The 15,436-nt window shown below is 41.9% G+C and overlaps 1 protein-coding gene across 1 annotated transcript in view; it reads right to left on the reverse strand.

The window, feature by feature from the left end:
- Positions 1 to 15,436, reverse strand: part of LAMA3 (laminin subunit alpha 3) — a 197,451-nt gene that overhangs the window by 138,854 nt on the left and 43,161 nt on the right. The window contains exons 5-8 of the mRNA XM_031439059.2: positions 14,596 to 14,766; positions 12,047 to 12,138; positions 8,499 to 8,614; positions 6,321 to 6,439 (exon numbers count right to left, since the gene is read on the reverse strand). Of these exons, the coding sequence (XP_031294919.2) occupies positions 6,321 to 6,439; positions 8,499 to 8,614; positions 12,047 to 12,138; positions 14,596 to 14,766 (498 nt within the window). The remainder of the gene's footprint in view (positions 1 to 6,320; positions 6,440 to 8,498; positions 8,615 to 12,046; positions 12,139 to 14,595; positions 14,767 to 15,436) is intronic.

Below are 15,436 nucleotides of genomic sequence, written 5' to 3' on the forward strand. Positions count from 1 at the left end.
CAGCCTCGCGGGCCCCTTGCTCCCACTCAAGGCCCTTTGCCCGGCCGACCCCGCCCCCAGACAGATGCCTGACCCACCCTCCCGCTTCTTTCAGGTCTTCGCTCAAATGCCACATCGCCAGGAACTGACCGCTTCAGTTAAAATGCCACATACCCCCAAACCAACTATTTTAATAGTAAACACAACAAATAAAAATGAAATCAATACCGGGTGAGAAGACAGCCATCTCTGATAACCGCTGGCCCTGCAGGATAGCCACCCGGCTCTTACACGCCAGCTGTGTGGCCACCTGCCCATCTCCAGGCTCAGCCTGCCTGTGACGTCCCCACCTCCGGCCACCTGCCCAGACTGACGGCAGGTATCTCCTCATTCTCCCATTACCAGCACTGCCCACACAAGGAGGGAAACAGCTAGATGAGCTGGTGCCATGGAATAAATAAATGTTTGTGTTCCCCCCAATTCATCCGTGGAGGCCATCCCCGAAGTGTTTGGAGATGGGGCCTGGAGAGGTAATCCGGTCGTAAGGATGGAGCTCTTATAATGGGATTAGTGCCCTTACAAGAAGAGTCTACTTCCTCTCTCTTTACTCCCCTCAGTGTGAGGATACAAGAGAACGGATCAGCCAACCAGGAAGAGGGCTGTCATGAGACACAGGATCTGCCAGTACCTTGATCCGGGACTTCACAGCCTCCAGAACTGTGAGAAATAATTCTTTATCGTTTAAGCTACCCAGTCTATGGTATATTTGTATAACAGCTGGCTTTCTGATAGGCAGACCTTGCTGTACAGTACACGTGTCCACCAGCAAACTCACATTTCATCTTGAAGCGTCACCTCGCAGCTCAGCAAACCATCTGACCTGCTGGAGCAGCGCCCCTCTCCTCCCTTCCTATCAAGACTCCCCATGTCCCTCCGTATATGTCATAGGACAGAGTTACATTTTCTTCCCAAATGAAGAGCCAATGATCTCAACATCTTTTATGTAATATCCATCATTCTCTTCCATCAGAAATGCCATAAACCAAATTGTAACAGCTACACGAATTTGTTTCTAGATTCTCTACTAGGTTTTATCAAACTACCTATCTCTACACTGAGTCCACACTCAATTAATACAGATTCATGGTAGGTTTTGATATCTCAGAAGACAAATTTCCCCTATAATTGTTCGTTTTTCTAAACTATTTGTCTAGCCTCATGTATTCTTTTATCGATAAGAACTTTAGAACCAGCCTGTCAATCTTCATTAAAAATCCCTTTGGAATTCTGATTGAGATTGTCCTGAATTTATAGATTGATTTTGGAGAAATGGTATATTTATAATATTGAGTCTGGAAACATATCAGGCTTTTCCATGTAGGTCTTCCTTTATCAACTTCAGTAAGGTTCTCTAGGTTTGAAAACAGCCCCACAGTTAACTTCTTCTATCTGCTGCCTCCTGGAGCAGCTCCAAATTGTTCCAGCCGTCACAGCTGTGCTCCCCTGCATGTATCTGCCTCTGCGTTCTGTCTTTCAGGAATCTCTGGAAACTGCTGGTTTGTTGATGACACTCTTTCTTATTTTTTATGCTATTGTGGATTCTGTAGGGAGAGTGTTTCGATTGTTTTCCTATCGTTCCTGTCATTTCGTGGAATTTATTGCAGGAGGGAACGTGGCCATATGTGCTCCGTCTGTTTCTGGATCCCATCTCTTAGCCTTGTGTGGTGTGTGTATGCACGTGGGAAAGAGGGAGAAAACAAGCAGTTTGGAAACAGTGAGACCAATACATCAGGAACACAAACAGCTCAAGACTTAGATCAGATGTCGTGTCTCCATGGAAGAAGCTGAAGACTCTGTTTTAGTTAATGGAGATAAAGCATCTTCAAGCATCATCTCAAACAACCTGGGTAATCTTCAGCGTTAAAATTAAGAGCAGCAATATTTCATCGAAGAGAAAGAAATCAAGGAATCAATCCCAAAATGTCATGTCCTTGCCTCCTCCTTTTATTGCTCTTTCCTCCAATACCTTATTACCAAAAAATTTCAAATTTCACAGTGAACGCCTATGCCCCCTGTACAAGAGTTTTATCATTAACATTTTACTATATTTGTCTTTTCACATAATTATCCATCTACTCATCCTTCTTTCCTTCCACTAATCCATCTTACTTTTCATGCATTTCAAAATAAATTGCAATCAGATATCACTTTCCCCTAAATATTTTAGCATGCATGGATTTCTTAAATTGAAGTATAGTTGATTCACAATGTTGTGTTAGTTTCTGGCATACAGCAAAGTGATTCAGTTATACATATATATACATATTCTTATTTATTTTCTTTTCCATTATGGTTTATTACAGGATACTGAATACAGTTTCCTGTGCTATACAGTAGCATGCATATAATTAACTGGAATTTAATGTGTTTAGTTTTTTTTCTTTCAGTGTAAAATTTATATACAAGGCGCGAAGCTCTTACTTGTACATTCACTGAGCTACAATAAATGCATTTATCGGTGAAACCCAGACCTCCAGATACAGAACAATACCATCACCCTAAAATTGTCCCCCTGCCTCTTCCCAGTCAATCCCCAAAGCCAACTCCAAGTGTCAATCACAGTTCTGCTTTTCCCCACTACTGATTAGTTTTGCCTGTTTCAGAATTTCATCTAAATGGTCTTCCTACTATCAGTATTTTTCTTTTTGGGGGGAAGACTTCCTTCATGTAGCATGATGCTGTTAGGGTTCTTGCACGTTGTTGCATCACCGGTAGCTTGTTGCCCCCGATTACTCATTGGCATTTCACTGTATAAATAAGCCAGATGTGTTCACTCATTCTACTGTTGATGGATATCCGGGCTTCTTCCGGTCCAGGGCTACTGTGCATAAATGAGCTTTTTCTAAAGGTACATTTTCATTTCTCATGGATAAATGCCTAAGAGTGGAATCTGGGAGTCATGGGTTAGGTGTAGGTTCAGTTTTATTTTAAAAACTGCCAGACATTTTCCCAAAGTGTTTGTACTTCGCATTCACACCAACAGTGCATGACAGGTATGGCTGCTCTGTATCCTCACCAAAATTTGGGGGCAAATCATCATAACTTTAACTTATATTCCTCTGATGACTCATGATGTTAAGCCCTTTGTTGTATGCTTATTGGCCATTTACATATACATTTTTGTGAAGTGGCTCTTCAAATCTCTTGCAATTTTATTGGGTTACCTGACTTTTTGTTATTGAGCTATGGGAGTTCTTTATTCATCCTGGATACCAACCATTTGTCAGATTTATGTTTTATAAATATATTCTCCCCATTCACGGCTTGCACATTCATTTTCTTCAGTGCCTTTTGTGAGCAGTTTTTAATTTTGATGAAGTCTAATTTGTCAATTTTTCATGGTTATTGCTTTCTGTGACCTAAGAAAACTCTGCTCACCTTTGAATCACGAAAATATTCACCTATATTTTTCCCTTAAGTTTTAAGTTTTAACTTTACTTTAGGTCTGATCCAAATCAATTTAGATTTGAAGTGGGGGGGCAGTCAAAGTTAATTTTTTCCCATATAGACATCCAATTACTCCAGAGCCATTTGCTGAAAGGATTTTCTCTTCTCTCCCCACCCTCTGCCATTGGATTGCTTTGGTATTTTAATCAAAAATAAAATGTTCACGTAAGCATGGGTTTGTTTCTCTGCTCCCTGTTCTGTTCCGTTGATCTATTTTTCTAGCCTTATGTTAGCATCACAAGTTTTTATTACTGTAGCTTTATAGTCAGTCTTGAAGTGAGACAAAATAAGTCTTCCAACTTTATTCTGTTTCTTTAAGAGGGCTTTGGATATTCTAGGTCGTTTACATAACCATATAAATTTTAGAATCCACCTGCAATTTCTTAAAAAAAAGGGGGGGGGACCTGCTTTAACTCTTCAGAGAATTTGGCGAAAACTAGTATCTTAATAATACTGAGTCTTCCAATCCATAAATATGTTACATTTTTCCATGCATTTAGGTCTTTCTAGATTTCTCCCAGCAATGTCTTTTAGATTTAATATAGAAGTCTGCATGTCTTTTGTTAAATTTATTCCTAAACATTTTGTTCTTTGACATTATTTTTGACTGAATTTTTATTTCACTTTCCTATTGTTTGTTACTAGTGTGTAAAAATGCAATTAGTTTTTATATATTATCATTGTATCCTACAATATTACTGAATTCATTTATTAGTTTTAGTAATTGTTTTGTATATTCCTTAGGATCTTCTACAGAAACAATCACGTGATTTACAATTAGAAACAGTTCTACTTTTCCCTTTCCCATCTAGATACCTTTTATTTCTTTTCCTTATCTTATGCAATGGTTAGGACCCCCAGGGCACTGTTTAGCAGAAGTAGTGAAAAGCAAGTATCTTTCCTTGTTCCCAAACTTCAGAAGGAAAAAGCTCAATATTTCATCACTAATATGATGTTAGGTGAAGGTTTTTCATAAATATTCATCAGATTGTGGGATTCATTTCTATTCCTAGTTTGCTAAAAGCTTTGACTATAAAATGGGTATTGATTTTTGTCTAATGGTATTTCACATGGTTCTTCTCTTTCATTCTGTTAATATGGTTAATTGTATAGATTTTTTTTTTTTGAATGTTCAGTCAACCTTGCTTTCCTGGTATAAACTTTACTCGTCAATAATGTATTATCCTTATATTGCTGAATTCTATTTTCTAATATTTTGTTAAATATTTTTGAATTTATGATTTTCATGAAAGCTATGGGTCAGCAATTTTATTTCATGTAATGCCTGTGGTTTTGGTATTTAAGGGAACACTAGTCTCATCAAATAAGGTGGGAAACATTCCCTCCTCTGCTTTCTGAAAGAATTTGCGTAAAACTGGTGGTGTTTCTTGCTTAAATGTTTAATAGAATTTGCCAGTGAAACTCTCTAGGCATCCTGGGACTGTCTTTGTTGGAAAGTTTTGATAATGAATTCAATTTCTTTCACTTATACAGAGCTATTCAGTCTTCTACTTCATCTTATATCAGTTTTAATAAGTTCCAGTTGTCAAGAAATTTGTCTCTAATCTAGGTTGCCAATTTTGCTGGCATAAGATTGTTCACAGTATACTTTCATTTTCCTTTTAATGCCTCCAGCCACTCCAATGATAAACCCACTTTTGTATATGATATTGGTAATTTGTATTTGTCTTCTCTTTTTTGCTGATCAGTGCAGCTAAGAGTTTATTAACTTTGTTGGTCTTTTCAAAAAGCCGTCTTTTAGCTTTGTTAAGTTTCTCTTTTCTTCCCCCCCGGTTCTCTCCTTGGCTGAATTCTGCTTTTATCTTATTTTCTTCCTTCTACTTACTTTGGGTTCATTTTGCTCTTCTTTTACTAGCTTCTCATGGTAGAACTTTGGGTGACTGATTTTAAACTTCGTATCCTAACATAAGCATTTACAGCTGCGAATCTCCCTTTAAGTACTGCTTTAGCTGCATCCCACAGATTTTGATACATTGTGTTTTAATTATTATTTAATTCCAAATCTTTTCTAACTTCCTTTGAGATTTCTCCTTTGATTATAGATTGCTTAGAAGTGTGCTATTTCAAATACTGGAGTTTTCCTGGTGATCTTATTGTTACAGATTTCTCACCTGACACCATTTTGGCCAGAAAACATACTCTATAAATATATTATTCCAATCAATTAAATGTAATGAGATGTGTATTATGGCCCAGATTCATATTATGGTTTGTCTTGGTGAATGTATCATGTGCCTTTGAAAAGAATGTGACAATACAGACCAAATCATGAACATTTAATGCAATTTTTAATGACCGTCTCAAGGCAGATTATACACATACCCTTCTCTGCCATACACTCCTCTTAGCTAAACTCAACTGCCCTATAGAACGGCTGAAAAATCAGAGGTTCTTATTTGGTGTTAATGGCAGACATCATTAACTGATCATGATATGCTTCCTTGCTGAGTCTAGGTTCCATTCAGAATCCATTGGAAAATAGGATTTAGAGTTAGCAGTTGATACCTTCCTATCTTAGAGCCTTTCTACTAAGATGGATAGCAGTCAGCATGACATCCAGGAATTCTCTCCTCCATTTAGACAAAGACCTAAATGAAGAACCAAATCAACGGAGTTTGGGCAAACATGTCTCAGCCCGTTTCCCTCACAATCTCTAAGCTACATCCAGATAACCAGGCTTCTTGTGTACGAAAGTGGAGGAGTGGTGTCAGAAAATCCTTTAATTGCCTGTCACTTTCTTGACACCTTTTTTGGAGCAGGGCTTACTGAATGTTCATTGATGAAAAATGTCTTTGACTTAAGCGGTGCCTCACCTGACAGTTAATGCAGACCCCTCCACCTGCATAGATGCCTTGGATATTCAAGCTTGCCTGCTGCTTCTCAACATCTGGATCATAATAACAGTCAATGGCATGGCCATGGCAGTTGCATGCTGAAAAAAAGCATTTGAAGTTAGTATTCCATCATGACTATGAGATGTTTAGTAAATTCCTGCATATAGTATTACTGCTCACTAAGCTACAGTAAAGTCTATTCTGGAACACCAGGGATATCCTTAGCGCAAAGTTTTAGGGAATTTTACACCAAGACCAGCCTATAATCACATGCAATTTATACCTTCTTTCAGTTGATGTTAAGTAAAAAAGTATGCATGAAAAAACACTAAATATCTAAAAAAATATTAATAGTGGGGTTTGGGGGTAGTAAAATCATTAATGATTTTACTTAAAAAATAATTTCCAAGTTACCTACAAGTAATGGATGATACTTCTAAAATTAGAAAATATAATTCAAACCCCATTTGGATTTTCATCATTGACAAGATGAAAAAGATCTAACGTGAGTAAAATTCTCATTCTCTCTTAGGCAGAATATATCTTCATTCCACTCCACCTACATTGAATTTTCCTAGTCTTCCTAGGAATGTGCAACAAGTTCCTGGATAAATCTATTAGGTAAGAGGACTGAGTTAGAATTTCAAGTCACTCTGTTTTTAACAGGCTGAATACTTTCTTATTTTCATTTCCTCAGTGGTGCCATGATTTCTAAAAAATTCTAACCATTTATATTTGCTACATCAGTTATTTCTTTAAAAGTCTGTTTATTTTGAATTTTTTTGTGGGGGAGGTTAAAGTCTGTTTATTTTGAATTGCAGTAACTCAAGTGGAAATTAGAAAGTACCCCTCAAATAGGTCGTAATGCGTCTGATTTCCATATGCTGTCTGTCATTTTTAACCATTTTGGCAAGTGTAAAAAGTTTAAAAACTTATGAAAGGAAATTAGTTAAAATATTGTCCTATGTATTAAGTAAAGCATATCATTCACTGAGGGGTTCCAATCAGCCTGGAAAACTAACCATATTGCGAATGTTGGAGGTCACGTGGTGACACATATTCAAAGTATCCTTGACCAGCACCTGAAAGCATTGGAAGAAATGACCCCTGATTACTGTTTTTCCCTCTTCCTAGTCCTATTATCCAGGGGTGAGGAATAGGGAATTCACTGCGAAGAAACCTGTTAGCTATGACTATGAAGTGGGAATGGCCATCCACGACCTGGACGTTCATCTTTGGCACCACCAACACCTTCCAACAATGTCAGGATCTCTCAAAGTGCTCTCAGAACTGCTCACTAGAAATGCATTTATAGTAATTTTGCTGGTCATAGAGATCGTCTCTCTTATCTCTTAATGGTTACAAAAAATATTTGGCCAAAAAGTACCCATCCCGTTCTTTCTTACCCATCTCGTTCAACAAGCCTGGATACCAATGCCTTTTGGCCATTGCAGAAAAGCAAATTCATCTTCAAACGCTAAGAATATTAATGAAAAAAATAGGCCACAGTCTCCAAAGCCAATAACTAAAAGTTATAAAAACGTTTCCAGCAACTGGAATAAACATGTGGCTTTCTAAAAAGATTGGTTTAAAAGAAAATCTTCAGTTGGATGTCATAGGGCTTGTTTGTTAAAACAACAGTTTTCTTAATTTATATTGCGCCCATAATTAAAAGCAGCCTCTGGTCTTTTTTCCATCCTTCTCTGGTCCCCTCCATCCCGCATCCCCCTCAGTCCTATTCTCTCAGCGCTTCCAACTCTCGTTTAGACAGCAATCTTACCACCTTCTCTGGATCTCAGTTCTCAAAATAATTGGGACTCTGATCCAGTATCACATCCTAGGAAATGATAAGGGTTCCAAATGTAATAGTGGCTGCATCACATTTCAGATTGCTAAAAAGAGGGGCGTCCTTGTCAAAGCTCTCAGCCCAATCCTTGCAAACAGTGAATGCTTCATACATAGTAACAATCGTAACTGTTATTTCCGTTCTCATATTTGAATGTGAAGTTAGAGCAAGGCATTTCTACCTCCGGTCAGTGAGTCAGTCATTGCAATGGCCAGTTCTGCATCCCTGAGATTGCCATGAGCACAGGGGAAACACCGTGCCAGTCCTCAGGCAGAGGTGGGGGTGGGGACGTGGGCGGGCCCAGCACTCACCTTCACACGCGTTGCTCTGCTCCCACGTGGCGGGCCGCCAGCGCCTCTGATTGTACCCTGTGCAACAGCGATCACACGTCTCCCCGCAGGTGTGGTGCTGGCATTCACACCGAAACCTGGGCATGTGGCGAAGCACATCTGTTATTGGAAAGTTGTTTGCTTGTTTTTTTTTTTTTAATTGAAGTATAGGATCAGTTGCTCCTGTGTGAAAAACTGAGTCATCACGGTCACCCATGGTACCACTGAGTAATCATGAGAACAAAGCACTTTGCATATATGATTTTAAGTCCCTCCCCACCATCCTGCTTACTGTTTCCTTTTTGGCAGATGGTGACACTAAGATTCAGAGATATCAAAACACCTTCCAAAGGTCAGGAGATGACAGCTGGAGAGCCAGATTTCAAACCTAAATTTGTCTGATTCCGAAGGCCCAGCTCTTGCTTCTCCACCACCTTCTGTTATGATCTACCAGGAGCAAGCAAGTGCTGTGTACTGAGACATGTTGAGTCTTACAACTTCATAAAGAGACTGTGGTCTCGTCCTGTGAGATGGGTCTGTTCAGCTAATTCTCAAACCGGGATTTGGCCCAGAGATTCACTGAATCCAAGAGACAGTTACTCATAAGATCTCAGGGGACCCTGCTCCGTGAGTCCGTGCCAGTCCCAGCACACAGCTCCCCGACAGGACCCAAAGCAGACTACCCCGCAAGGCAATGGGGTACAAACCCACAAATCTATGTTCAAAGAAGTATACACCTGCCTTTAAACTTCTCTAAGCTAAAATGAAATTGTCGTAGCCATGACATTGCATTAGAACTCCAAGCTCTAAGCTTTCATTCATCTGTGTTCATTTGAAAGAGGATTCCAAACAAAGTCTAAAAAGACCCTAGGCTGCGCCTATGGGGACCCCTCACCTCTTTGGAGGGGAGGGGAGATAGTTTGTACTCAGTTATGCTCTTAAGGGAAAGTGTCAACCTTCTCCCAACTCAGCTGCCCGTTAAAGCAAATGGACAAAGATTTAAATGGCAGCACAGAACAGCTGGAGTCCAAACGGGCTTTTGTCAGAGAGGCAACTTCAGCTCACTGACAGTGAGGCATCTGCAGAAGCTGGACTGAAAGAATATTTAGGGAAAATGCTTGAAGAACATACAGTCCGACTACTCTTACAGGGAGATTAATATTCAGCATAGCAAAAGGAAACAGAGCTAGGAACCCGTCTGAATCATATCGTCAGCCTCAAAAACTGCTTTTCCTGACTCTCTCTCAGTCCAGGATGCAAAGCTCATCCTTGCATCTGCTGTAAGGATGTTATCGACGATGTTGTTGACTAGAGAATCCTTTTCGTGATGACCTCTCCATCCACCTCCAGGTAAATGTCTCACTGGTCCTCATGTCAACAGTCACCGTCTCCTGCACACTGATTACTTTTTAAATTGTGATCGTAGTGAAATATAAAACTGAGTAGGCTTCGCTTTTGAGTTGACTGCTAGGAAGCTCAGAATTAAATCTGTGATCCATCCATGTTTCCATGCATCAAAGTCAGCCTGGTACCCATGGTACTCATGCTTGACTAAAGTCTTCTACCTCTTCATAGGCTCTGCTTGACTTTTGATTGTTTAGCAGTGGTTCCTTCCAGTAAGTCGCTGAATCTCCTTAAACATAAGACTTTTTTTTCCCATTCACAGAGGCCTCCATGAATTATTTGTGCAGGTCAGCCTGTTGGGCAGAAGCAAACCAGCAGGCAGGGGCCAGCAAGGCAGTTGTGTGGGTACAGACCGGTGGCAAACTGAGCCCTTCACTGAGGCATGGGGAGACGGCCTCTCCACTCACATGAGCTGGGAGCAATTAACTGCTCAGTACGGAACCCCTCCACCTCTGCCAAGGTCAACAGGGCTCAGCAGCCTTTAAGCCCAGCCCCTCTCCGATGACTTCCCCTCTTCTTCCACGTGGCACCATTTTGTCTCAGGACCTAGGTGACCTTTTTTCTCTCCTCTCTCTCCAACTCAGGACTTCCCTGACCCAAGTCCCAGTGCCTTAGGGTCCTGCCCTTCAGGAGGTGACATGACAGTGACGATTTGATCATTAATAAGTGCGTCCTTGCTGATTAAGGGCTAGTCATTGATGGAGTCACACTGCGGTCTCAGGGAGCACCACCTGGTCCCCACAGGAGGGCTGACAACACTCGGGAGTGTCGCTGGTCAGGGACAAGGGCTCCACGAACTTCCCACGTAAGCTGGTAGCTGGCACCTCTCCCTGAACGTGAAGCTAGGCCTAGGGATGCACAAACCTGAATCTGACCAGCAGTAAAATACACCCCGGGTCAATGCTGCTCACGGGCAATGGCAGACTTTAAATACAACACTGAGAAACAATTATTACTGTATCCAGCATCCAGTAATTTCCAGCCCTTCAAAGTAATCCTTCTTGTGGTAGTATCACGGGTGCATACAATTGCCAAGCAGTTAATATTTGAGATTCATGCATTTTATTGTGTATGAAATATACCTTAATTAAAAGCAAAAACGAGTTACACCCCTATTCATAGCAGAATTATTCACAATAGCCAAAAGGTGGCAGTAACCTAAGTGTCCACCCACAGACGAACAGATAAGCCAAATGTGGTGTCTACATAACAAAATAGCATCCAGCCTTAAAAAGGAAGGCAATTCTGGCACATGCCACAGTGAGGACATCGTGCTAAGTGAAGTAAACCAGTCACAGAAAGACAGATACTGTGTGATTCCACATCTGTGAGGCACTTAGCATAGTCAAATTTGTAGAGACAGGAAGTAGGAGGGTGGCTGCCAGGGGTTGCTGGGAGGAGGGAATGGGGAGCTGTTATTTAATTGCTAGAGGGTTTCGGTTCTGCAAGATGAAAAAGAGTTCTGGAGACTGGCTGCACAGCACTGTGAATGCACTGAACACCACTGCACTTAAATCACTCCCACTTAAAAATGGGTAAGGGGGTAAACTATAGTACTATATTTTACCACAATTTTTAAAAAATGAAAAAGTGGAGGGGAGGGTTTGCTCAGTGGTAGAGTGCGTGCCTAGCATGCACAAGGTCCTGGGCTCAATCCCCAGTGCCTCCATTAAATAAACAAACAAACAAATGAACCCAATTATCTCCTCCCCTCCCCACCCAAAAAAAAGGATAAAGAAATGAAAAAGGATTTGAAAACATATATCCCTGATTCCATTAGATCATAGATGACAGACAAGTTTTATTTCTCTTGCCGGCTCTACTCAATTGTTTGTGGCTGCCTGGGGCAGGTCTGGAGCAGGGGTGAGGGGAGGGGGCGATGGGTGGCTGCATTCCAGACCATCCGTCGTGCTGTGACCGATCACCTATGCCTGCTGCGGGCTGGCTGGGGGTGAGAGGAAAGCGTGGGGCTGGAGGAGGGGAGACACACACTCCACCTACTTGTTGACACAGAAATATTCCTGTTGAGGGCAGGAACTTAGAAATATTTAATGAGATGCAAACGTCCACTGAAACAAATAGACGTAGTCACAGCAAAGCTAAAAAAATCTGTGCAGCGTACTTACAGGTTTTCAGGGTTGTGGGCATTGCACACCTCGGCGTGGCCGTTGCAAACGCACCGCCCGCCAATGCTGATGTCCTTTATGCTGTAATAATACTATAGAACAGAAAATACAGAACGTGTCAGTTTTACCAAACCCCAACCTCAACTTGCCTTTGCTAATCTGTAACACACATCTGCACTGACCCTGCTGCCCTCTCATCCTGTACTCTTGAGCCTCCCCCAACACAAAAGGGACCTGCATTTGGATGTAACTTTTCTTACAAAAAAAAAAAATTCCACAATCAAACTTAATAGCACACTTTTTTTAAAAAAAGCAAATGCTTTAAATGCATGGAGGGGAATTACTTTGGAAAAGAATCACACCCTCTAGCCTCTTGGAAAGAGACTGTTTCCTAGTTTCTCTTTTTTTTTTTAATATAAACCTGAGCTCCATAAATTAGACGTATTTATTTACCAAAAAAATAATTTTTCCTATCAAAAATTTTTGCACCTAAGTGTGTAGGCTCCAGGAAAGAAGAGACTAATCACAAAGGTGGATCAGTTATGGTGCCAAGACTGGCAGGTCCACCAGCAGTGGAGGAAGCCTTGTTAGCTAAGGTTAACAGAGCCAAGGGCCAGGCAGTGAGCTCCAGACCCGGGGAAGTCTCGGCCCCTAAACCAGGCAGATCACACAGGCAGACGTCTCAACAAGGCACACCTCTGGCGTGTGGGAGGCCTCTCCACGTGACAGTAGGTGGCACCGTCCGCCAGCTCCCTGACTTCTCAGGCGAGGCAGGAGAGGCACAAGATTCGGCAAGGAATTCAGGGGGCATAAAATAATCTTTCTTACTGAGATCGCGCCACCAGTGAGAGTATGTGGCAGTGAGACAGTCTTGGAATTCACAACGACAGGAGGGGTTTTGTATCTTTTTGTTGTGATTAGTCATCCTAAACCTCCCCATTTACTCGATGCTGGGGCTCTGTCCTGACTTCCTCACTAAACGCTGTTAAGTGTCTGAGCTTCCCGCAACGTCTTACTTAGTGCGAAGGCATTAACAACCCCTCTTGTTAACATGGATAAATTCAGGATTAGAGGACTTTCGGTGGCAAGTTAACACTCAGAAGCTTCCATGCTGAGCACCGTGGAGGTGCCTCTGCCCACGTGTGTTAGGGGCAGCAGCAGCAAGAGAGGGAAGCACTCCATCAGCTCCCCCAGCAGCAAAGTGCAAAGTGATAGGACAGCCAGTATTCTGGTCCCCTGGACTGCGGGTGGGGGAGGGGTGTCAAAATTATATGTGTGGTGCACACCATAAAAAATTACTTAATAGAGAAGACTACGTTCACGTAAATGAAAAGAAATGTACATACATACGAGTACCAATTTTGCAACCCTCAAAAAGATAATTAAGGAAAAAAGAAGGTGGTGTGGTACGTTTGTGGCGAGGCTCCAGATCCCCTGTTGGAACGGAAAGGCAGCCTGGCTATACTGGTCCGAAAGCTCAGCTCTCCCTTGTAAATTCCATCCCTGGATGCAGCTGTAGTTCCCACGTACAGCAGCTCAGAGGGCAATACAGGGGCTGAAAATGAAGGCAACAGGCCACCTACACTCAAGATGACTGGCCTCTCTGGGAAAAATGATCAAAACTGTAGCAAAACTGAACCTTTCTCTCTCTGACTTACCTACATCAGAAGCCAAATTCTCTAAGGTACACTGCATCTTCCATTCACCCTTCCAGGTCCACGCTCCACCTTTATCCACCCTGCCCTTTGCCCTGGGGCTGAACTTTATGGGGTGACAAGGGTCTCTTTCCCTCTGGCCCCCTGTTGCGTTTGGCCAGTGGGAGACACTGGGAGGAGATGAGAGGGTGGGAGAAGAGGGAGATCGAGATATTTATTGTGTGGCTCCCTCTGTGCCCAGGAGACAGGGTCCTGGCCTGACACTGAGAGTGAGAGATTTCATCCAGTACAGTAGAGGAACTAGTGCCCCCCAATACCCAGGTTTCCTCTGCTTTGGCCCAATTACATTACCCAGCCTCCTGCATCTCACTGGGGCTCCAAGAGCAGTTCCCACCAATAGAAGTAAGTAAGCTGTGTGGCTAGGAGAAGGCAGTATTCCCGACACTTTCTCTCTTCCATCATTCCGCTGACCAGGTGCAGGGGATGCAGAGGAGGACCCTGAGGTCCTACAGGGAGGCTGTGCCTCTACATAGAAGCAGCCTGCTTCCATGAATGACTGTGTGGGGCTGACCCCACCTGCTGATCCACATTAGACTGTGACTGAGCAAAAATGAAACTTTACTGTGTTAAGCCTCTGAGACGCAGGGATCATTTCTTATAAACAGTGACTAATACCAGGCTGGCTGTCATCTTTTGTCTTTCATCTTCTCTGAGTATGACGATTTGTCTTTAACAACAAAACTTCTAACCTACACCTAATATTTCAGACAAGAACAACTCCTGTGCCTACATCATTACTGGCTGTAAAGAATACTTGAAAGAGTTCAAGGCCATTATTTGAAAAGCGGAAAAATACCAAAAGCTGCCATCTTGGCATTTAAAAGCACTACTCACCCGCCGGGTGACCGTTGGATCCCTCTGCGCTTTGGAGATGAGGTGTCCAAGAAGGGTGTTGGTTCGGAGGAAACGCAAGCGGATGTTTGTTGCCTTGGTGAACTCCCTCAGAGAGTGAGAGAAAGTAAAATTTTTTGCACCTGGACGACCATTTATCAAGGACACGACAACCTAAAATAACCACAGAGAGGGAGAGAGAGAGGAGAAAAAAGTCCTTTCGTCAAAATGTAGCTGCAAGTAAACTAAAAATAACTCACATGCCCCGAAACACTAGGTTTCCTTGAGTCATTAGATGTTTGCAGGTGGCTGTGTGGATGTTTATGTCTAAAAATATTACTGCTGGTCCCATCTTCCCTTCTCTTCCTAGTTCCAAATTCTGACAATCTCTTCTCAAAACCTTAGCTCTCAGGAGATGCTGTCACTTCATTTACAAACCCTTTGTTCTTCCTATCAGGGTCATTGTGGGACTGCAACACTATGAAATGTTGAAAATACAATGTTAAAATCTATAAATATAGGGAAACAATTTTTGTCAAGCTGCATCAAAGAAACAAAGCTAAAGGAATCTATAAACCTAAATGAGGCTGAAAAAAGGAACTCTCTGGATCTAAAGTTGATGGTGAAGGAGACAAAAAAAAATCTATACAAAATTCAGATTTTGTTTTAAAGCGTGAGGAGATGAAGCCCAAGTCCCAGCCATCTGAGCCATGAGCCACTCACCCATCACCAGAAGATACGGATACAACTGCTCAAGAATGATCTCTCTGTATACAGATGGCCAACAGGCACATGAAATGATGCTCAGCATCACTAAGTATTAGAGAAATGCAAATCAAATCAA

Source organism: Camelus dromedarius, chromosome 32 (genome assembly GCF_036321535.1).
Source record: "Camelus dromedarius isolate mCamDro1 chromosome 32, mCamDro1.pat, whole genome shotgun sequence".
In the NCBI taxonomy this organism is placed as follows: Eukaryota; Metazoa; Chordata; class Mammalia; order Artiodactyla; family Camelidae; genus Camelus; species Camelus dromedarius.